Here is a 24,397-nt window from a genome sequence, read left to right as displayed (position 1 = left end):
GCAGGGTAGCCTAGTGGTTAGAGTGTAGAGGCGGCAGGGTAGCCTAGTGGTTAGAGTGTAGAGGCGGCAGGGTAGCCTAGTGGTTAGAGTGTAGAGGCGGCAGCGTAGCCTAGTGGTTAGAGTGTAGAGGCGGCAGGGTAGCCTAATGGTTAGAGTGTAGAGGCGGCAGGGTAGCCTAGTGGTTAGAGTGTAGAGGCGGCAGGGTAGCCTAATGGTTAGAGTGTAGAGGCGGCAGGGTAGCCTAGTGGTTAGAGTGTAGAGGCGGCAGCGTAGCCTAGTGGTTAGAGTGTAGAGGCGGCAGCGTAGCCTAGTGGTTAGAGTGTAGAGGCGGCAGCGTAGCCTAGTGGTTAGAGTGTAGAGGCGGCAGCGTAGCCTAGTGGTTAGAGTGTAGAGGCGGCAGCGTAGCCTAGTGGTTAGAATGTAGAGGCGGCAGCGTAGCCTAGTGGTTAGAGTGTAGAGGAGGCAGGGTAGCCTAGTGGTTAGAGTGTAGAGGCGGCAGGGTAGCCTATTGGTTAGAGTGTAGAGGCGGCAGGGTAGCCTAGTGGTTAGAGTGGAGGGGCGGCAGTGTAGCCTAGTGGTTAGAGTGTAGAAGCGGCAGCGTAGCCTTGTGGTTAGAGTGTAGAGGCGGCAGCGTAGCCTAGTGGTTAGAGTGTAGAGGCGGCAGCGTAGCCTAGTGGTTAGAGTGGAGGGGCGGCAGCGTAGCCTTGTGGTTAGAGTGTAGAGGCGGCAGCGTAGCCTAGTGGTTAGAGTGTAGAGGCGGCAGCGTAGCCTAGTGGTTAGAGTGGAGGGGCGGCAGTGTAGCCTAGTGGTTAGAGTGTAGAGGCGGCAGCGTAGCCTTGTGGTTAGAGTGTAGAGGTGGCAGGGTAGCCTAGTGGTTAGAGTGTAGAGGAGGTAGGTAGCCTAGTGTTTAGAGTGTAGAGGCGGCAGGGTAGCCTAGTGGTTAGAGTGTAGAGGCGGCAGCGTAGCCTAGTGGTTAGAGTGTAGAGGCAGCAGCGTAGCCTAGTGGTTAGAGTGTAGAGGCGGCAGGGTAGCTTAGTGGTTAGAGCATTGGACTAGTAACCGGAAGGTTTGCAAGTTCAAACCCCTGAGCTGACAAGGTACAAATCTGTCGTTCTGCCCCTGAACAACCCACTGTTCCTCATCGTCATTGAAAATAATAATGTGTTCTTAACTGACTTGCCTACTTCAATAAATGGAAAATAAAAATGTGTGGTTTCGGTCAGTGTGGTAAAAAGTCTCAGCTTGTCACGTAGTATTCTGGTCATGTTCTGGCTTTGGCAATGGTTGAAGGATGTCCCGTCTTGGCAGGAACAACAAAAATAATGTGGTTAGTGAGTCTTGCAATAAATGTGTACAGCATTTGGAGTATTATCCAAGATCTTACATGAAGGACTAAGAAATAGCCTGGTTAAATCGATTGCTTTATATATTGACACAATAAATTGAAATTGACACAATACATTTATTATTGACACAATAAGTATATTGACACAATAAATATATTGACACCATAAATTGAAATTGACACAATAAATACATTGACACAATACATTTATTATTGACACAATAAATATATTGACACAATAAGTATATTGACACAATAAGTATATTGACACAATAAGTATATTGACACAATAAATATATTGACACCATAAATTGAAATTGACACAATAAATACATTGACACAATACATTTATTATTGACACAATAAATATATTGACACAATAAGTATATTGACACAATAAGTATATTGACACAATATATTGACACAATACATGTATTGGCACAAAAAATACATTGACACAATAAATGCATTATTGACGCAATAAATACAGAAAGTATAAGTAGAACTTTTGGTTAAAACATTCGTCTGAAAAGATATATATTATAATTGAAAATATGTCACTCATCTTTTTTAAAATTGATGATGTTCCTTCAATCGCACATCTTATGACGCCTTTTCGAGCTGAACCGTGATTGGTGGATTGAGAGGGGCGGTAACTATACATTCAGGAAGAGGTCCATGGACTGTAAACTCTGCTAGCTTGCTAGGTGAATCCGATGGAAAAATAACTCCGTTTGATCGTTAAATCGTCGTTAACCATGTCTGCAAGAAACCCGGGCATGCCCCTTGGTAAGACTCGCTTCTTTATTGTGGGAAATACATGTTTAACATTAGTCAAATCCAGCGAAATAGCTATCGATTGTGTTAGCATGTGCAGCTAGCTAGTATCAACTCAAGCTACTACCGTCGTGTTTTATGTTTAGGACATTTTTGATAATGAATGTTTTGACTGTGACACTTAGGCCTAACAGGAGGAGTTTGGTTTCTAACAAATGTATGTAAGAACTAAGGTTACCGCTCTCATATTACAGTCACTGCACATTGTCTGTCAACGTGTTGAAAATATTCATCTAACGTTAGTTCAGTAACATGCAGAGACCAGAGATACTATGTATCGTGTCTCGTGAACACCGTAAAGATAGTAGTTAGTTAACGTTACGTGCTGAATTACTGAATGTTGGTGGTCTTGACTCATGACGTCCTGGACAATATGTTTCACACGACACTCAGCTCAGCCAGGGTGAATCACGTGACTATCGGTGATCTCTTGTGGTCTGACTGTACTAAGATCCCGGAAAACCTTTCGATGCAGGCCTAACCATCGGTTGTTAACTACTGTCAGCCTACATGATATTAGGTAGATATCTGAACAGAATAGTGGATTCAGTGAGAAATGGGCCAACGTATATATAAACTTCTCTTTACTTGTACTAAAGTTTGACTATTGGGTATTTTTTCCACCACTGTGTGTGTGTGTGTGTGTGTGTGTGTGTGTGTGTGTGTGTGTGTGTGTGTGTGTGTGTGTGTCAGACCTGGAATGGGTGTCCAAGGTGCGGGTGAACACCCAGGCAGTGCTGAAGAGAGCTCAGCAGATCCAAGGACGCAATAAGAACAAGAAACAGTGGCAGGTAGGAGGAGCTTTTGGGGTTTAGCTTTTGGGGTTTAGCTTGTGTGTGTAATACCTTCATCTCCAATGTTTTCCTATAAGACACACAAGATGAAGTGGTGCTCAGTTTATATCCTACTAATAGAATAAGGATATACATTATGTCTGGTATGGTTTTTGTGTTATCTAGTGTTGAAGTGTTGTCCACACCAACCCCTTGTATTGAGAACAAACAGTTAAACACCCCGGTATGAGTTGACATCGGACTCTGTGTTACAACATTACCCATAATGCTCTCTCTATCTCCAGGCGGCGTGGCTGCTGCGGGCGGTGACCTGTATTGACCTGACGACCCTGGCCGGTGACGACACGCCCGGCAACATCCACCGGCTGTGTATGAAGGCGACCCAGCCGGTACGCTACGACCTGCTGAAGAGCATGGACATGCAGGACGAAGGTAGTGGGGGGACTGTCTCTGTCTGGACGAAGGTAGTGGGGGGGTCTGTCTGTCTGGATGAAGGTAGTGGGAGGTCTGTCTGGATGAAGGTAGTGGGAGGTCTGTCTGGAAGAAGGTAGTGGGGGGTCTGTCTGTCTGGATGAAGGTAGTGGGGGGTCTGTCTGGAAGAAGGTAGTGGGGGGTCTGTCTGTCTGGACGAAGGTAGTGGGAGGTCTGTCTGTCTGGATGAAGGTAGTGGGGTGTAGCAAAGAATAGCTTCGTACTGAGAGCAGCTGCCATTTTATGTCGATTGTGAATGAACATGTGATTATTTCTCCCCTTTTTCAGGGACGTAACATGTCTGTCGTGCTCCTTGTTTGCCCACTAGAGGGCGGCGTGCTACTTAGTTTGCCCACTAGAGGGCGGCGTGCTCCTTAGTTTGCCCACTAGAGGGCGGCGTGCTCCTTAGTTTGCCCACTAGAGGGCGGCGTGCTCCTTAGTTTGCCCACTAGAGGGGCGACGTGCTCCTTAGTTTGCCCACTAGAGGGGCGACGTGCTCCTTAGTTTGCCCACTAGAGGGGCGACGTGCTCCTTAGTTTGCCCACTAGTGGGGCGACGTGCTCCTTAGTTTGCCCACTAGAGGGCGGCGTGCTCCTTAGTTTGCCCACTAGAGGGCGGCGTGCTCCTTAGTTTGCCCACTAGAGGGCGGCGTGCTCCTTAGTTTGCCCACTAGAGGGCGACGTGCTCCTTAGTTTTGCCCACTAGAGGGCGGCGTGCTCCTTAGTTTGCCCACTAGAGGGCGACGTGCTCCTTAGTTTGCCCACTAGAGGGGCGACGTGCTCCTTAGTTTGCCCACTAGAGGGGCGACGTGCTCCTTAGTTTGCCCACTAGAGGGCGACGTGCTCCTTAGTTTGCCCACTAGAGGGCGACGTGCTCCTTAGTTTGCCCACTAGTGGGCGACGTGCTCCTTAGTTTGCCCACTAGAGGGCGGCGTGCTCCTTAGTTTGCCCACTAGAGGGCGGCGTGCTCCTTAGTTTGCCCACTAGAGGGCGGCGTGCTCCTTAGTTTGCCCACTAGAGGGCGGCGTGCTCCTTAGTTTGCCCACTAGAGGGCGGCGTGCTCCTTAGTTTGCCCACTAGAGGGCGGCGTGCTCCTTAGTTTGCCCACTAGAGGGCGGCGTGCTCCTTAGTTTGCCCACTAGAGGGCGGCGTGCTCCTTAGTTTTGCCCACTAGAGGGCGGCGTGCTCCTTAGTTTTGCCCACTAGAGGGCGACGTGCTCCTTAGTTTTGCCCACTAGAGGGCGACGTGCTCCTTAGTTTTGCCCACTAGAGGGCGACGTGCTCCTTAGTTTTGCCCACTAGAGGGCGACGTGCTCCTTAGCTTTGCCCACTAGAGGGCGACGTGCTCCTTAGCTTTGCCCACTAGAGGGCGACGTGCTCCTTAGCTTTGCCCACTAGAGGGCGACGTGCTCCTTAGCTTTGCCCACTAGAGGGCGACGTGCTCCTTAGTTTTGCCCACTAGAGGGCGACGTGCTCCTTAGTTTTGCCCACTAGAGGGCGACGTGCTCCTTAGTTTTGTCCACTAGAGGGCGACGTGCTCCTTAGTTTTGTCCACTAGAGGGCGACGTGCTCTTGTGTTTCACATGATAGGCCTATCTTTGGTGTTGGCAATGAGTGAAGAGTACCTATATGTTCTGGTTGTATCTAGGTGTGACTACTGCAGCGGTGTGCGTGTACCCATCTCGTGTGGCTGATGCTGTGAAGTCACTGAAAGCAGCCAACTCCAGCCTACCTGTCGCCTCAGGTAAGAGAGAGAGAGAGAGAGAGAGAGAGAGAGAGAGAGAGAGGGACAGTTGGACAGTCCAGGTGTATGTTGCTTAATTAACACATTAAAAACGGCTCATACAGCCACAACATGAATGAAATAACAGACTATTGTGACATGGAAAAACTATAGATAATGACTCAGCGGCTCTATAGATAATGACTCAATGACTCTCCATCCTGCTCCTCCTCTCCTCAGTGGCGACCGGTTTCCCTGCAGGCCAGACCTCTCTGAAGACCAGGCTGGAGGAGGTCCGTATGGCTGTAGAGGATGGAGCTATGGAGATAGATATAGTCATTAACAGGACTCTGGCTCTCACTGGCCAGTGGGAAGGTGTGGTATTTTAATTTAATTTTACCTTTATTTAACCAGGCAAGTCAGTTAAGAACAAATTCTTATTTTCAATGACGGCCTAGGAACAGTGGGTTAACTGCCTGTTCAGGGGCAGAACGACACATTTGTACCTTGTCAGCTCGGGGGTTTGAATTTGCAACCTTCCTGGTTACTAGTCCAACGCTCTAACCACTAGGCTACCCTGTCGCCCCAATAGACACTCACCGGACACTTTATTAGGTACATCCGGCTAGTACCGGTGTCAAGACCACCCTTTAGTTCCAGAACAGCCTGTAAACATAGTCAGTCAACAGGAATATGTAAACATACAGTCAGTCAGCCTGAATATGTAAACATACAGTCAGTCAACAGGAATATGTAAACATACAGTCAGTCAACGTGAATATGTAAACACAGTCAGTCAGCCTGAATATGTAAACATACAGTCAGTCAACGTGAATATGTAAACATACAGTCAGTCAACAGGAATATGTAAACATACAGTCAGTCAGCGTGAATATGTAAACATACAGTCAGTCAGCGTGAATATGTAAACATAGTCAGTCAACGTGAATATGTAAACATACAGTCAGTCAGCGTGAATATGTAAACATACAGTCAGTCAGCGTGAATATGTAAACATACAGTCAGTCAACGTGAATATGTAAACATAGTCAGTCAACGTGAATATGTAAACATACAGTCAGTCAGCGTGAATATGTAAACATACAGTCAGTCAGCGTGAATATGTAAACATACAGTCAGTCAACGTGAATATGTAAACATACAGTCAGTCAGCGTGAATATGTAAACATACAGTCAGTCAGCGTGAATATGTAAACATACAGTCAGTCAACATGAATATGTAAACATACAGTCAGTCAGCGTGAATATGTAAACATACAGTCAGTCAACGTGAATATGTAAACATACAGTCAGTCAACGTGAATATGTAAACATACAGTCAGTCAGCGTGAATATGTAAACATACAGTCAGTCAACGTGAATATGTAAACATACAGTCAGTCAGCGTGAATATGTAAACATAGTCAGTCAACGTGAATATGTAAACATACAGTCAGTCAGCGTGAATATGTAAACATACAGTCAGTCAACAGGAATATGTAAACATACAGTCAGTCAACATGAATATGTAAACATACAGTCAGTCAACATGAATATGTAAACATACAGTCAGTCAACATGAATATGTAAACATACAGTCAGTCAACAGGAATATGTAAACATACAGTCAGTCAACGTGAATATGTAAACATACAGTCAGTCAACATGAATATGTAAACATACACTGTCGTTCAAAATTTTGGGGTCACTTAGAAATGTCCTTTTTTTGTCCATTAAAATAACATCAAATTGATCAGAAATACAGTGTAGACATTGTTAATGTTGTAAATGACTATTGTAGCTGGAAACGGTTGATTGAACTATGGTGTTGCTATGGCAGTATGAACTATGATGTTGCTATGGCAGTATGAACTATGATGTTGCTATGGCAGTATGAGCTATGATGTTCCTATGGCAGTATGAACTATGATGTTGCTATGGCAGTATGAACTATGATGCTGCTATGATGTTGCTATGGCAGTATGAGCTATGATGTTGCTATGGCAGTATGAGCTATGATGTTGCTATGGCAGTCTGAGCTATGATGTTGCTATGGCAGTATGAGCTATGATGTTGCTATGGCAGTATGAGCTATGGTGTTGCTATGGCAGTATGAGCTATGATGTTGCTATGGCAGTATGAGCTATGGTGTTGCTATGATGTTGCTTTGGCAGTATGAGCTATGATGTTGCTATGGCAGTATGAGCTATGGTGTTGCTATGGTGTTGCTATGGTGTTGCTATGACAGTGTCCATTTAAATGCCCTCTGTCTCCTCAGCCATGTATGATGAGGTGTGTCAGTTCAGAGAGGCCTGTGGGGAGGCTCACATGAAGTCCATCCTGGCTATAGGAGAGCTGGGGACCTACACCAATGTCTACAAGGCTAGTCTGGTGGCTATGATGGCTGGTGAGTGTTCTCTCACACACACACACACACACACACGGCCGGTGTTATATACACCTGGGATCCAACTCACATTTCTCTCTCTCGTTGACGAATGATTTGTGAAAATCCCAGTTGAATGCGCTCCGCTCATCTCTCCTGCGAATCAGGCCCAGTGATATTGTTTTTTGTTTTTTTACAAATGGTGCAGTTTGTCATGTTCTCCTGTGGGGGGCGCTGTTGTTCAGGCTGTACTCTCTGTCTCTGTACTTAGCTAACCTGATGAACACTCTCTCACACACACACACACACACACACACACACACACACACACACACACACACACACACACACACACACACACACACACACACACACTGAACTGTACACTTAGCTACCAGTCACATAATAAGCCTGACTACCAAATTGTCAGCCGGTCCGATAGAGATCATTATTAAAATACATTGCTTTTGTCTCACTGCTTGCTCCTTAATCTCCCCTTGTTCTATAAATTGCGTATGAGATTCCAGAAATTGAATGATAATTTTGCCTATTAATCTATGACTGCGGCTATTTTACTCCGACACACACACACACTCACACACATGCTCTCACACACACACTGCTTACACACACACACATGCTCTCACACACACACACACACACACACACGCTCTCACACACACACGCTCTCACACACACGCTCTCTCACACACACGCTCTCACACACACACACGCTCTCACACACACGCTCTCACACACACACACACACGCTCTCACACACACGCACACACACACGCTCTCACACACACGCTCTCACACACACGCTCTCACACACGCTCTCACACACACGCTCTCACACACGCACACACACACGCTCTCACACACGCTCTCACACACACGCTCTCACACACACGCTCTCACACACACACGCTCTCACACACACACGCTCACACACACACGCTCTCACACACACGCTCTCACACACACGCTCTCACACACACACACTGCTTGCACACACACACTGCTTGCTCACACACACACACACACACACTGCTTGCTCACACACACACACACACTGCTTGCACACGCACACACACACACACACACACACTGCTTGCACACACACTGCTTGCTCACACACACACACACACACACACTGCTTGCTCACACACACACACACACTGCTTGCCCACGCACACACACACGCTCACACACACACACGCTGCTTGCCCACGCTAGCCAAATGAAAGGAGCGTCATTACCGCCATCCTCGTTTAATAACCTCTATCAATTATCAGCTCATTAACATCCCCCATAACCAATGTACAAAATTACTCCTCTGTCCCTCTGTCTGAGGGGGGGGGGGTATGTGGAGAGGGAAAGATGGTGAGAGATGGGGGGTGAGGAGAGGGAGAGGGAAAGATGGTGAGAGATGGGGGGTGAGGAGAGGGAGAGATGGTGAGAGATGGGGGGTGAGGAGAGCGAGAGGGAAAGATTGTGAGAGATGGGGGGTGAGGAGAGCGAGAGGGAAAGATTGTGAGAGATGGGGGGGTGAGGAGAACGAGAGGGAAAGATGGTGAGAGAGGGGGAAAGATGGTGAGAGACGGGGAGAGATGGTGAGAGAGGGGGAGAGATGGTGAGAGAGGGGGAAAGATGGTGAGAGAGGGGGAGAGATGGTGAGAGATGGTGAGAGAGGGGGAGAGATGGTGAGAGAGGGGGAGAGATGGTGAGAGATGGTGAGAGAGGGGGAGAGATGGTGAGGGAGGGGGAAAGATGGTGAGGGAGGGGGAAAGATGGTGAGGGAGGGGGAAAGATGGTGAGGGAGGGGGAAAGATGGTGAGGGAGGGGGACAGATGGTGAGAGAGGGGGAAAGATGGTGAGGGAGGGGGAAAGATGGTGAGGGAGGGGGGTGAGGAGAGCGAGAGGGAAAGATGGTGAGAGAGGGGGAAAGATGGTGAGAGAGGGGGAAAGATGGTGAGAGAGGGGGAAAGATGGTGAGAGAGGGGGGAAGATGGTGAGAGAGGGGGAGAGATGGGGAGAGAGGGGGGAAGATGGTGAGGGAGGGGGAAAGATGGTGAGGGAGGGGGAAAGATGGTGAGGGAGGGGGAGAGATGGTGAGGGAGGGGGAGAGATGGTGAGGGAGGGGGAGAGATGGTGAGGGAGGGGGAAAGATGGTGAGAGAGAGGGTGAGAGAGGGGGAAAGATGGTGAGAGAGAGGGTGAGAGATGGAAAGATGGTGAGAGAGAGAGGGGGAAAGATGGTGAGAGAGGGGGAAAGATGGTGAGAGAGAAAGATGTTGAGAGAGGGTGAGAGCGAAAGATGGTGAGAGAGCGGGTGAGAGGGAAAGATGGTGAGAGAGAGGGTGAGAGAGGGAAAGATGGTGAGAGAGAGGGTGAGAGAGGGAAAGATGATGAGAGAGAGAGGGTGAGAGAGGGAAAGATGGTGAGAGAGAGAGAGGGAAAGATGGTGAGAGAGAGAGGGGGAAAGATGGTGAGAGGGGATTATGAGGGAGAGAGAGAGAGAGAGAGAGTAAGAAAGAGAAGGGGACGATAGTGTGAAGAGAGCGAGAGAGAAAAAGGGAAGAAATAAAGAAACTCTGACTGTAACAATACATAGTACATATCTGTAAAGGGTTCATCAGTCTAACGTAACAATACATAGTACATATCTGTAAAGGGTTCGTCAGTCTAACGTAACAATACATAGTACATATCTGTAAAGGGTTCGTCAGTCTAACGTAACAATACATAGTACATATCTGTAAAGGGTTCGTCAGTCTAACGTAACAATACATAGTACATATCTGTAAAGGGTTCATCAGTCTAGTAATGAGCTGTCGTTAGGGGGTTGGGAGGAGGAAGAAGGGATGGGGGAGGAGGGAAGAAGGGATGGGGGAGGAGGGAAGAAGGGATGGGGGGAGGAAGAAGGGATGGGGGAGGAGGAAGAAGGGATGGGGGGAGGAGGAAGAAGGGATGGGGGGAGGAGGAAGAAGGGATGGGGGAGGAGGAAGAAGGGATGGGGGGAGGAGGAAGAAGGGAGGAGGAAGAAGGGATGGGGGAGGAGGAAGAAGGGATGGGGGGAGGAGGAAGAAGGGATGGGGGAGGAGGAAGAAGGGATGGGGGAGGAGGAAGAAGGGATGGGGGAGGAGGAAGAAGGGATGGGGGAGGAGGAAGAAGGGATGGGGGGAGGAGGAAGAAGGGATGGGGGGAGGAGGAAGAAGGGATGGGGGGAGGAGGAAGAAGGGATGGGGGGAGGAGGAAGAAGGGGTGGGGGGAGGAGGAAGAAGGGGTGGGGGGAGGAGGAAGAAGGGATGGGGGGAGGAGGAAGAAGGGATGGGGGAGGAGGAAGAGGGGATGGGGGGAGGAGGAAGAAGGGATGGGGGAGGAGGAAGAGGGGATGGGGGGAGGAGGAAGAGGGGATGGGGGGGGAGGAGGAAGAGGGGATGGGGGGAGGAAGAGGGGATGGGGGGAGGAGGAAGAGGGGATGGGGGGGGAGGAAGAAGGGATGGGGAGGAGGAAGAAGGGATGGGGGAGGAGGAAGAAGGGATGGGGGGAGGAGGAAGAAGGGATGGGGGGAGGAGGAAGAAGGGATGGGGGAGGAGGAAGAAGGGATGGGGGGAGGAGGAAGAAGAGGGATGGGGGGAGGAGGAAGAAGGGATGGGGGGAGGAGGAAGAAGGGATGGGGGGAGGAGGAAGAAGGGATGGGGGGAGGAGGAAGAAGGGATGGTGGGGAGGAGGAAGAAGGGATGGGGGGAGGAGGGGGAGGGATGGGGGGGAGGAGGAAGAAGGGATGGGGGGAGGAGGAAGAAGGGATGGGGGGAGGAGGAAGAAGGTATGGGGGGGGGAAGGAAGAAGGGTTGGGGGGGGGGGAAGGAGGGCAGAATAGAGGAATGATGCTTTTTACCAGGGTTTGTGGTTCATCTATTAAAAGCCTGTCATTTCATCTTCTATTTTTATCCAGAAAGCTGATAAGACATAATTGTCTCAGAAGGAAAGGAAGGGGATAAATGTAGGGATGGACGGGAGGGAAGGGGATAAATGAAGGGTTATATTGATGAAGCAGGCAGCACACACCCTCTGTTAGCTCTGTCACAGTGTCAGACACCATATGTTCTCCTCTGGCTCTGGAGGCTCTGGGAGCGGAGCGGCCCTCTCTGGAGACCCTGGGAGCAGAGCGGCCCTCTCTGGAGGCCCTGGGAGCGGAGCGGCCCTCTCTGGAGGCCCTGGGAGCGGAGCGGCCCTCTCTGGAGGCCCTGGGAGCGGAGCGGCCCTCTCTGGAGGCCCTGGGAGCGGAGCGGCCCTCTCTGGAGGCCCTGGGAGCAGAGCGGCCCTCTCTGGAGGCTCTGGGAGCAGAGCGGCCCTCTCTGGAGGCTCTGGGAGCAGAGCGGCCCTCTCTGGAGACCCTGGGAGCAGAGCGGCCCTCTCTGGAGGCTCTGGGAGCGGAGCGGCCCTCTCTGGAGGCTCTGGGAGCGGAGCGGCCGTCTCTGGAGGCCCTGGGAGCGGAGCGGCCGTCTCTGGAGGCCCTGGGAGCAGAGCGGCCCTCCCTGGAGGCTCTGGGAGCGGAGCGGCCCTCTCTGGAGGCTCTGGGAGCGGAGCGGCCCTCCCTGGAGACCCTGGGAGCAGAGCGGCCCTCTCTGGAGGCCCTGGGAGCAGAGCGGCCCTCTCTTGGAGACCCTGGGAGCAGAGCGGCCCTCTCTGGACGCTCTGGGAGCAGAGCGGCCCTCTCTGGAGACCCTGGGAGCGGAGCGGCCCTCACTGTAATGTCTCTGGAGGCTCTGGGAGCAGAGCGGCCCTCTCTGGAGGCTCTGGGAGCAGAGTGGCCCTCACTGTAATGTCTCTGGAGGCTCTGGGAGCAGAGTGGCCCTCACTGTAATGTCTCTGGAGGCCCTGGGAGCAGAGCGGCCCTCTCTGGAGACCCTGAGAGCAGAGCGGCCCTCTCTGGAGACCCAGGGAGCGGAGCGGCCCTCTCTGGAGGCCCTGGGATGAGAGCGGCCCTCTCTGGAGACCCAGGGAGCGGAGTGGCCCTCTCTGGAGGCCCTGGGATGAGAGCGGCCCTCTCTGGAGACCCTGGGAGCAGAGCGGCCCTCTCTGGAGACCCTGGGAGCAGAGCGGCCCTCTCTGGAGACCCTGGGATGAGAGCGGCCCTCACTGTAGTGTCTCTGGAGACCCTGGGAGCGGAGCGGCCCTCTCTGGAGACCCTGGGAGCAGAGCGGCCCTCTCTGGAGACCCTGGGAGCAGAGCGGCCCTCTCTGGAGACCCTGGGAGCAGAGCGGCCCTCTCTGGAGACCCTGGGAGCAGAGCGGCCCTCACTGTAATGTCTCTGGAGACCCTGGGGGCATTGCGGCCCTCACTGTAATGTCTCTGGAGACCCTGGGAGCGGAGCGGCCCTCCCTGGAGACCCTGGGAGCAGAGCGGCCCTCACTGTAATGTCTCTGGAGACCCTGGGAGCAGAGCGGCCCTCCCTGGAGACCCTGGGAGCAGAGCGGCCCTCCCTGGAGACCCTGGGAGCAGAGCGGCCCTCACTGTAATGTCTCTGGAGACCCTGGGAGCAGAGCGGCCCTCCCTGGAGACCCTGGGAGCAGAGCGGCCCTCACTGTAATGTCTCTGGAGACCCTGGGAGCAGAGCGGCCCTCTCTGGAGACCCTGGGAGCAGAGCGGCCCTCCCTGGAGACCCTGGGAGCGGAGCGGCCCTCCCTGGAGACCCTGGGAGCAGAGCGGCCCTCACTGTAATGTCTCTGGAGACCCTGGGGGCAGAGCGGCCCTCACTGTAATGTCTCTGGAGACCCTGGGGGCAGAGCGGCCCTCACTGTAATGTCTCTGGAGACCCTGGGAGCAGAGCGGCCCTCTCTGGAGACCCTGGGGGCGGAGCGGCCCTCCCTGGAGACCCTGGGAGCAGAGCGGCCCTCACTGTAATGTCTCTGGAGACCCTGGGAGCAGAGCGGCCCTCACTGTAATGTCTCTGGAGACCCTGGGAGCAGAGCGGCCCTCCCTGGAGACCCTGGGAGCAGAGCGGCCCTCCCTGGAGACCCTGGGAGCAGAGCGGCCCTCCCTGGAGACCCTGGGAGCAGAGCGGCCCTCCCTGGAGACCCTGGGAGCAGAGCGGCCCTCCCTGGAGACCCTGGGAGCAGAGCGGCCCTCAGTATAATATCCTGTTTCAGTCAGAGATACTTTAGAACTAGCTGTGCCTTTTATACTGTAGTAGTATCATATTGTTTTTTTTTAGTCCAGTCTGATGACATCTCTACATGTCCTATATTTATTCAAACAAAATGTATTTCTAGAATGTTTAAATGTATTGTCGTCATCTGTATGTCTAGTTTCCTATTTCTATAGCTCATTCTGCTCGGATGGGATCTTTTTGGAATTGTAGAAAGTTGAAAAGCTGAGTAGATTCCATATTGATATAGAAGAAATTGTAATGGTGACAATAACACCACATTTCCACATTTCGCAAGTCCCCCGTAGTGACATCGCAAGACCCCGTAGTGACATCGCAAGACCCCGTAGTGACATCGCAAGACCCCCGTAGTGACATCACAAGTCCCCCGTAGTGACATCACAAGTCCCCCGTAGTGACATCACAAGTCCCCCGTAGTGACATCACAAGACCCCCGTAGTGACATCACAAGACCCCCGTAGTGACATCACAAGACCCCGTAGTGACATCACAAGACCCCGTAGTGACATCACAAGACCCCGTAGTGACATCACAAGACCCCGTAGTGACATCGCAAGTCCCCCGTAGTGACATCGCAAGACCCCGTAGTGACATCGCAAGACCCTGTAGTGACATCGCAAGACCCCCGTAGTGACATCGCAAGTCCCCCGTAGTGACATCACAAGTCCCCCGTAGTGACATCACAAGACCCCGTAGTGACATCACAAGACCCCGTAGTGACATCACAAGACCCCCGTAGTGACATCACAAGACCCCGTAGTGACAAAGCAAAAACAGGTTTGCAGGAAAGCAAAATGAAATATCACATTTACTTAAATATTCAGTTCTTTTACTCAGTACTTTGTTGAAACATCTTTGCCAGCGATTACAGCATCGAGACTACATGGGTTTGACGCTACAAGCTTGGCACACCTGTATTTGGGGAGTTTCTCCCATTCTTCTCTGCAGATCCTCTCAAGTTCTGTCAGGTTGGATGGGGAACGTTGCTGCACAGATATTGTCATGTCTCTCCAGATATTTGATCAGGTATCTCGTCTGGGATCTGGCTGGGCCAGCAAACATTTCTAAAAAAAAAACAGTTTTGCTTTGTCATTACGTGGTTACTCTGTGAAGGTTGATGAGGATTTTGTTCTTTTACATTTAACATAACGCTTTTGAATACTTCCCCAAATGCGCTGTACATTATAATTATAATTAATTATTAATGTACACATTAAGGTCAGTTGATCTGAGGTCGTTTTTTTTTTAACAATGTCTGTTTGTGTTACAACAGGGTCGGACTTCATCAAGACGTCAACAGGGAAGGAGTCTGTCAACGCTACCTACCCTGTCGCCATAGTGATGGTCAGAGCCATCCGGGACTACTTCCTGAAGACTGGACATAAGGTGTGTGTGTGTGTGTGTGTGTGTGTGTGTGTGTGTCCGTTCAGTCAAGTGGAATTAAGTCAGTTGCAATCAATGCCGTTCAACATCAGATACAGTGGGGCAAAAAAGTATTTAGTCAGCCACCAATTGTGCAAGTTCTCCCACTTAAAAAGAAGAGAGAGGCCTGTAATTTTATTTTTTAATGAATTTATTTGCAAATTATGGTGGAAAATAAACTTTTGTTATTGACCAAATACTTATCTCAATACTTTGTTATATACCCTTTGTTGGCAATGACAGAGGTCAAACGTTTTCTGTAAGTCTTCACAAGGTTTTCACACACTGTTGCTGGTATTTTGGCCCATTCCTCCATGCAGATCTCCTCTAGAGCAATGATGTTTTGGGGCTGTTGCTGGGCAACACGGACTTTCAACTCCCTCCAAAAATGTTCTATGGGGTTGAGATCTGGAGACTGGCTAGGTAACTCCAGGACCTTAATGCTTCTTATGAAGCCACTCCTTCGTTGCCCGGGCGGTGTGTTTGGGATCATTGTCATTCTGAAAGACCCAGCCACGTTTCATGTTCAATGCCCTTGCTGATGGAAGGAGGTTTTCACTCAAAATCTCACGATACATGGCCCCATTCATTCTTTCTTTCCTTTACACGGATCAGTCGTCCTGGTCCCTTTGCAGAAAAACAGCCCCAAAGCATGATGTTTCCACCCCCATGCTTCACAGTAAGTATGGTGTTCTTTGGATGCAACTCAGCATTCTTTGTCCTCCAAACACGATGAGTTGAGTTTTTACCAAAAAGTTATATTTTGGTTTCATCTGACCATATGACATTCTCCCAATCTTCTTCTGGATCATCCAAATGCTCTCCAACAAACTTCAGACGAGCCTGGACATGTACTGGCTTAACTTCTTGACGCTACACATCCCTTTAGCGGGATAATTGTCATCAACAACCGCTGAATTGTAGAGTGCCACATTCAAATAATATTACTAAAAATATTCATATTCATGAAATCACAAGAAAGACACAGTTTAGCCTTTTGTTAATCCACCTGTCGTGTCAGATTTAGAAAATATGCTTTAAAGCGAAAGCAATCCAAGCGTTTGTGTAAATTTATCGTTCGCTCAACAAAACATTATGAACACCTAGTATCATGTAGCTTGGTCACGAAAATCAGAAAAGCAAATCAAATTAATCGTTTACCTTTGATGATCTTTGGATGTTTTCACTCACGAGACTCCCAGTTACACAATAAATGTTCCTTTTTGTTCCATAAAGATTATTTTTTAAATCCAAAAATACCTCCGTTTGTTTGGCGCGTTATGTTCAGAAATCCACAGGAAAGAGTTGTCACGACAACGCAGACGAAAATTCCAAATAGTATCCATAATGTCCACAGAAACATGTCAAACGTTTTTTTATAATCAATCCTCAGGTTATTTTTAAAATATATAATCAAAAGTCTTTTTCAGTAGGAGAGGGATCGGCAATGGCTGCCCAAACAAAACGCTGCTGGCACCCAGCCATACAATGACGCGATGTTATTGTTCTCGCTCATTTTTCAAAATAAAAGCCTGAAACTATGTCTAACGACTTGAGGAAGCGAAAGAAAAAGGAATCTGGTTGATAGCCCTTTAAATGGAGCAAAGATAACTCTATGTTCCATAGCCTTTCAAAATAGAAGCCACTTCCTGGTTGGATTTTCCTCAGGGTTTCGCCTGCAATATCAGTTATGTTAAACTCAGACTATTTTGACAGTTTTGGAAACTTTGGAGTGGTTTCTATCCTAATCTGTCAATTAAATGCATATTCTAGAATCTGGTCCTGAGAAATAGGCCTTTTACTTTGGGAACGTTATTTTTCCAAACATAAAAATATAGTGCCCCCTAGCTTCAAGAGGTTTTAAGACGAGTTGAGTTTTTACCAAAAAGTTATATTTTGGTTTCATCTGACCATATGACATTCTCCCAATCTTCTTCTGGATCATCCCAAATGCTTTCTGGCAAACTTCAGACGGGCCTGGACATGTACTGGCTTAAGCAGAGGGACACATCTGGCACTGCAGGATTTGAGTCCCTGTTGGCGTAGTGTGTTACTGATGGTCGGCTTTGTTACTTTGGTCCCAGCTCTCTGCAGGTCATTCACTAGGTCCCCCCGTGTGGTTCTGGGATTTTTGCTCACCGTTCTTGTGATCATTTTGACCCCACTGGGTGAGATCTTGCGTGGAGCCCCAGATCGAGGGAGATTATCAGTGGGTCTTGTATTACATTTGTATGTCTTCCATTTCCTAATAATTGCTCCCACAGTTGATTTCTTCAAACCAAGCTGCTTACCTATTGCAGAATCAGTCTTCCCAGCCTGGTGCAGGTCTACAATTTTATTTCTGGTGTCCTTTGACAGCTCTTTGGTCTTGGCCATAGTGGTGTTTGGCGTGTGACTGTTTGAGGTTGTGGACAGGTGTCTTTTATACTGATAACAAGTTCAAACAGGTGCCATTAATACAGGTAATGAGTGGAGGACAGAGGAGCCTCTTAAAGAAGAAGTTACAGGTCTGTGAGAGCCAGAAATCTTGCTTGTTTGTAGGTGACCAAATACTTATTTTCCACCATAATTTGCAAATAAATTCATTAAAAATCCTACAATGTGATTTTCTGGATTTTTTTTTCTCTCATTTTGTCTGTCAAAGTTGAAGTGTACCTATGATGAAAATTACAGGCCTCTATCATATTTTTAAGTGGGAGAACTTGCACAATTGGTGGCTGACTAAATACTTTTTTGCCCCACTGTGATATGTAGTTACCTGAAAACCGATTGAAATGAACAATGTTCCCTGTTGAATGGCCCTCCGTCCCTCGTGAAGTTGTATGGTCCCCTCTCTGACATACAGCCGTTGTTCCTGTGTCCTGTGACTCGTACACCCCGCTAGGTTGGTTTTAAGCCTGCTGGTGGGATCCGTACAGCCAAGGAGTCGCTGGTGTGGCTGACTCTGATGAAGGAAGAGCTGGGAGACGAGTGGCTGAGCCCTCGCCTCTTTAGACTGGGGGCTAGTAGCCTGCTGGCTGACATAGAGAGACAGGTATACACACACACACACACACCTTCCAACACACGTCCCATAACGTGACCGATTAGTGCTGAGCCCTCGCCTCTTTAGACTGGGGGCTAGTAGCCTGCTGGCTGACATAGAGAGACAGGTATACACACACACACACACACACACACACACACACCTTCCAACACACGTCCCATAACGTGACCGATTAGTGCTGAGCCCTCGCCTCTTTAGACTGGGGGCTAGTAGCCTGCTGGCTGACATAGAGAGACAGGTATACACACACACACACACACACACACACACACACACACACGTTCCAACACACGTCCCATAACGTGACCGATTAGTGCTGAGCCCTCGCTTCTTTAGACTGCGGGCGAGTAGCCTGCTGGCTGACATAGAGAGACAGGTATACACACACACACACACTCCTTCCAACACATGTCCCATAATGTGACCGATTTAGTGCTGAGAGTGGAAAGGCTTGGTACTGTAGGACACCATAATGGTTTAGTTTGTCCATTAGTCACGACCTTTAACCTTACACATGTCAGTGTTCTCCTAATAACAACGGGGTCATATGTAAATGATTTACCTGTCATCCTCTTTCATCTTCCGTTTCATTTCCTGTTTCTCTCTTCTTCTTCTTCTCTTTTTCTCCTCCAGATCTACCATCACGTGACTGGTCGCTACGCAGCCTATCACCAGATGCCCATGGCCTGAAACCACGGTTACCATTTACCAAGTGACCAATCCGAAACCTCACCCGAACCAGCCTATCGCTGTGCAGGTTTCTTACAGGTTACCTGGAAGAAATGTCTGTTGTTGGACTTGTCAGGAATGTGTTAATTTGAGATGATGACCAGATCAGGTGAAGAAAAGAGAGAGCCTGCCATTTTACTGTGTACAGTACTACTGGTATATCTGATATTTTACTGTGTACAGTACTACTAGTACATCTGATATTTTACTGTGTACAGTACTACTAGTATATCTGTCATTTTACTGTGTACAGTACTACTAGTACATCTGATATTTTACTGTGTACAGTACTACTAGTATATCTGATATTTTACTGTGTACAGTACTACTAGTATATCTGATATTTTACTGTGTACAGTACTACTGGTATATTTTACTGTGTACAGTACTACTGGTATATTTTACTGTGTACAGTACTACTAGTATATCTGTCATTTTACTGTGTACAGTACTACTAGTATATCTGACATTTTACTGTGTACAGTACTACTAGTATATCTGATATTTTACTGTGTACAGTACTACTAGTATATCTGATATTTTACTGTGTACAGTACTACTAGTATATCTGATATTTTACTGTGTACAGTACTACTGGTATATTTTACTGTGTACAGTACTACTAGTATATCTGACATTTTACTGTGTACAGTACTACTAGTATATCTGATATTTTACTGTGTACAGTACTACTAGTATATTTTACTGTGTACAGTACTACTGGTATATTTTACTGTGTACAGTACTACTAGTATATTTTACTGTGTACAGTACTACTGGTATATTTTACTGTGTACAGTACTACTAGTATATCTGTCATTTTACTGTGTACAGTACTACTAGTATATCTGACATTTTACTGTGTACAGTACTACTAGTATATCTGATATTTTACTGTGTACAGTACTACTAGTATATCTGACATTTTACTGTGTACAGTACTACTGGTATATCTGATATTTTACTGTGTACAGTACTACTAGTATATCTAACATTTTACTGTGTACAGTACTACTAGTATATCTGTCATTTTACTGTGTACAGTACTACTGGTATATCTGATATTTTACTGTGTACAGTACTACTAGTATATCTAACATTTTACTGTGTACAGTACTACTAGTATATTTTACTGTGTACAGTACTGCTAGTATATCTGATATTTTACTGTGTACAGTACTACTAGTATATCTGATATTTTACTGTGTACAGTACTACTGGTATATCTAACATTTACTGTGTACAGTACTACTGGTATATTTTACTGTGTACAGTACTACTAGTATATCTGACATTTTACTGTGTACAGTACTACTGGTATATCTAACATTTACTGTGTACAGTACTACTGGTATATTTTACTGTGTACAGTACTACTAGTATATCTGACATTTTACTGTGTACAGTACTACTAGTATATCTGATATTTTCCTGTGTACAGTACTACTAGTATATCTGACATTTTACTGTGTACAGTACTACTAGTATATCTGATATTTTCCTGTGTACAGTACTACTAGTATATCTGACATTTTACTGTGTACAGTACTACTAGTATATCTGATATTTTCCTGTGTACAGTACTACTAGTATATCTGATATTTTACTGTGTACAGTACTACTAGTATATCTGATATTTTACTGTGTACAGTACTACTAGTATATTTTACTGTGTACAGTACTACTGGTATATTTTACTGTGTACAGTACTACTAGTATATTTTACTGTGTACAGTACTACTGGTATATTTTACTGTGTACAGTACTACTAGTATATCTGTCATTTTACTGTGTACAGTACTACTAGTATATCTGACATTTTACTGTGTACAGTACTACTAGTATATCTGATATTTTACTGTGTACAGTACTACTAGTATATCTGTCATTTTACTGTGTACAGTACTACTGGTATATCTGATATTTTACTGTGTACAGTACTACTAGTATATCTAACATTTTACTGTGTACAGTACTACTAGTATATTTTACTGTGTACAGTACTGCTAGTATATCTGATATTTTACTGTGTACAGTACTACTAGTATATCTGATATTTTACTGTGTACAGTACTACTGGTATATCTAACATTTACTGTGTACAGTACTACTGGTATATTTTACTGTGTACAGTACTACTAGTATATCTGACATTTTACTGTGTACAGTACTACTGGTATATTTTACTGTGTACAGTACTACTAGTATATCTGATATTTTACTGTGTACAGTACTACTAGTATATCTGATATTTTACTGTGTACAGTACTACTGGTATATTTTACTGTGTACAGTACTACTAGTATATCTGATATTTTACTGTGTACAGTACTACTAGTATATCTGTCATTTTACTGTGTACAGTACTACTAGTATATCTGATATTTTACTGTGTACAATACTTCTGGTATATTTTACTGTGTACAGTACTACTGGTATATTTTACTGTGTACAGTACTACTGGTATATTTTACTGTGTACAGTACTACTAGTATATCTGATATTTTACTGTGTACAGTACTACTGGTATATCTGATATTTTACTGTGTACAGTACTACTAGTATATCTGATATTTTACTGTGTACAGTACTACTAGTATATCTGATATTTTACTGTGTACAGTACTACTAGTATATCTAATATTTTACTGTGTACAGTACTACTGGTATATTTTACTGTGTACAGTACTACTAGTATATCTGATATTTTACTGTGTACAGTACTACTAGTATATCTGACATTTTACTGTGTACAGTACTACTAGTATATCTGTCATTTTACTGTGTACAGTACTACTAGTATATCTGATATTTTACTGTGTACAATACTTCTGGTATATTTTACTGTGTACAGTACTACTAGTATATCTGACATTTTACTGTGTACAGTACTACTAGTATATCTGTCATTTTACTGTGTACAGTACTACTAGTATATCTGTCATTTTACTGTGTACAGTACTACTAGTATATCTGTCATTTTACTGTGTACAGTACTACTAGTATATCTGATATTTTACTGTGTACAGTACTACTGGTATATCTGTCATTTTACTGTGTACAGTACTACTGGTATATCTGTCATTTTACTGTGTACAGTACTACTAGTATATCTGACATTTTACTGTGTACAGTACTACTAGTATATCTGACATTTTACTGTGTACAGTACTACTAGTATATCTGATATTTTACTGTGTACAGTACTACTAGTATATCTGATATTTTACTGTGTACAGTACTACTAGTATATTTTACTGTGTACAGTACTACTGGTATATCTGATATTTTACTGTGTACAGTACTACTAGTATATCTGATATTTTACTGTGTACAGTACTACTAGTATATTTTACTGTGTACAGTACTACTAGTATATCTGATATTTTACTGTGTACAGTACTACTAGTATATCTGATATTTTACTGTGTACAGTACTACTAGTATATCTGACGTTTTACTGTGTACCAGACATACAATACTGCTGGTATATCTGCCTCTTTGTGCCTTGAGACAGCTCAGCCAGTGTGGTTTCATCTAGTCCCCATCCAAACAATGTGAAACTATGACGGTGAATGAATTGAGTGTTGATGAGTCAGTTTCAATGAACCACTTTAAATTGTAGTTGTTTTTGAGAGTACTATATTATAGCCGATATAAAACTCTTAATTCAGTATTTCTATTGTCGTTGTCGTTGTAATGAAAGGTTGCCACCCATTCTAATCATGTCTGGTCTGGACATTTTGTTGGGAGATGTTGAAGTGTGATTAAAGAGCATCAAACATTATCGATTGTTATTCACATGAGATGAAGTCAGGAAACCGTATTGTGCATTAGGTTCTCACAAAATGGAGATTGGTCTTTGGAGCTCTGACCTACAGCTCTGACCTACAGCTGTGACCGACAGCTCTGACCGACAGCTCTGACCGACAGCTCTGGCCGACAGCTCTGACCGACAGCTCTGGCCGACAGCTCTGACCGACAGCTCTGACCTACAGCTCTGACCGACAGCTCTGACCGACAGCTCTGACCGACAGCTCTGACCTACAGCTCTGACCGACAGCTCTGACCAAACAGCTCTGACCTACAGCTCTGACCTACAGCTCTGACCTACAGCTCTGACCTACAGCTCTGACCAACATCTCTGACCAACATCTCTGACCAACAGCTCTGACCTACAGCTCTGACCTAACAGCTCTGACCTAACAGCTCTGACCTAACAGCTCTGACCTAACAGCTCTGACCAAACAGCTCTGACCTAACAGCTCTGACCTAACAGCTCTGACCTAACAGCTTTGACCTAACAGCTCTGACCTAACAGCTCTGACCTAACAGCTCTGACCTAACAGCTCTGACCTAACAGCTCTGACCTAACAGCTCTGACCTAACAGCTCTGACCTAACAGCTCTGACCCAACAGCTCTGATTAACAGGGTAACTGTAATACACCACTAGAGTTTCTCTCTCTGAGCACGTGGTCGATATTAACGGACGAACCGCTTTAGGGCCTGTGTGCCCTTTATCACGGTATCTCCACTATATAATCAGCTCAGTCTATTCATGTGAACAGTGTTGATGAGTCAGTTTCAATGAACCACTTTAAATTGTAGTTGTTTTTGAGAGTACTATATTATAGACGATATAAAACTCTTAATTCGGTATTTCTATTGTCGCTGTCGTTGTAATGAAAGGTTGCCACCCATTCTAATCATGTCTTGTCTGGACATTTTGTTGGGAGATGTTGAAGTGTGATTAAAGACCATCAAACATTATCGATTGTTATTCACATGAGATGAAGTCAGGAAACCGTATTGTGCATTAGGTTCTCACAAAATGGAGATTGGTCTTTGGAGCTCTGACCTACAGCTCTGACTAACAGCTCTGGCCGACAGTTCTGACCGACAGCTCTGACCGACAGCTCTGACCTACAGCTCTGACCAACAGCTCTGACCGACAGCTCTGACCGACAGCTCTGACCTACAGCTCTGACCTACAGCTCTGACCTACAGCTCTGACCTACAGCTCTGACCAACATCTCTGACCAACATCTCTGGCCAACAGCTCTGACCTACAGCTCTGACCTACAGCTCTGACCTACAGCTCTGACCTACAGCTCTGACCAACATCTCTGACCAACATCTCTGACCAACATCTCTGACCTAACAGCTCTGACCTACAGCTCTGACCGACAGCTCTGACCTACAGCTCTGACCGACAGCTCTGGCCAACAGCTCTGACCTACAGCTCTGACCTACAGCTCTGACCAACATCTCTGACCAACATCTCTGACCAACATCTCTGACCTAACAGCTCTGACCTAACAGCTCTGACCTACAGCTCTGACCGACAGCTCTGACCGACAGCTCTGACCGACAGCTCTGACCTACAGCTCTGACCTACAGCTCTGACCTGCAGCTCTGACCAACATCTCTGACCAACATCTCTGACCAACAGCTGTGACCTACAGCT

At 46.7% G+C, this 24,397-nt stretch overlaps 1 protein-coding gene across 2 annotated transcripts; it reads left to right on the top strand.

Moving 5' to 3' along the window:
* The first annotated feature begins 1,988 nt into the window (after positions 1–1,988).
* On the top strand, positions 1,989–23,700 carry LOC135536387 (deoxyribose-phosphate aldolase-like). 2 transcript variants are annotated; one of them, XR_010454984.1, is made up of 9 exons: positions 1,989–2,134; positions 2,876–2,973; positions 3,261–3,408; positions 5,095–5,190; positions 5,410–5,544; positions 7,448–7,576; positions 15,006–15,118; positions 18,039–18,438; positions 18,834–23,700. XR_010454984.1 is itself a non-coding variant. In XM_064962734.1 (9 exons), the coding sequence occupies exons 1-9, from the start codon at positions 2,104–2,106 to the stop codon at positions 18,888–18,890; spliced, it is 957 nt and encodes a 318-aa protein (XP_064818806.1). In that variant the 5' UTR covers positions 1,989–2,103; the 3' UTR covers positions 18,891–23,700. The 2 variants fall into 2 exon arrangements, 1 of the variants encoding a protein (XP_064818806.1); XM_064962734.1 differs by having other exon boundaries at positions 18,039–18,188.
* Positions 23,701–24,397: the final 697 nt, after the last annotated feature.

This window comes from Oncorhynchus masou, unplaced genomic scaffold (genome assembly GCF_036934945.1).
Source record: "Oncorhynchus masou masou isolate Uvic2021 unplaced genomic scaffold, UVic_Omas_1.1 unplaced_scaffold_609, whole genome shotgun sequence".
Taxonomy (NCBI): Eukaryota; Metazoa; Chordata; class Actinopteri; order Salmoniformes; family Salmonidae; genus Oncorhynchus; species Oncorhynchus masou.
This window is presented reverse-complemented; position numbering and strand designations above follow the sequence as displayed.

Bases quoted from the DNA above. Each gene is read 5' to 3' on its own strand.
- LOC135536387 (XM_064962734.1), top strand. From the start codon at position 2,104: ATGTCTGCAAGAAACCCGGGCATGCCCCTTG. The intron at 7,577-15,005 runs GTGAGTGTTCTC...GTGTTACAACAG, and splicing joins TCTGGTGGCTATGATGGCTG to GGTCGGACTTCATCAAGACG. The intron at 18,189-18,833 runs GTATACACACAC...TTTCTCCTCCAG, and splicing joins TGGCTGACATAGAGAGACAG to ATCTACCATCACGTGACTGG.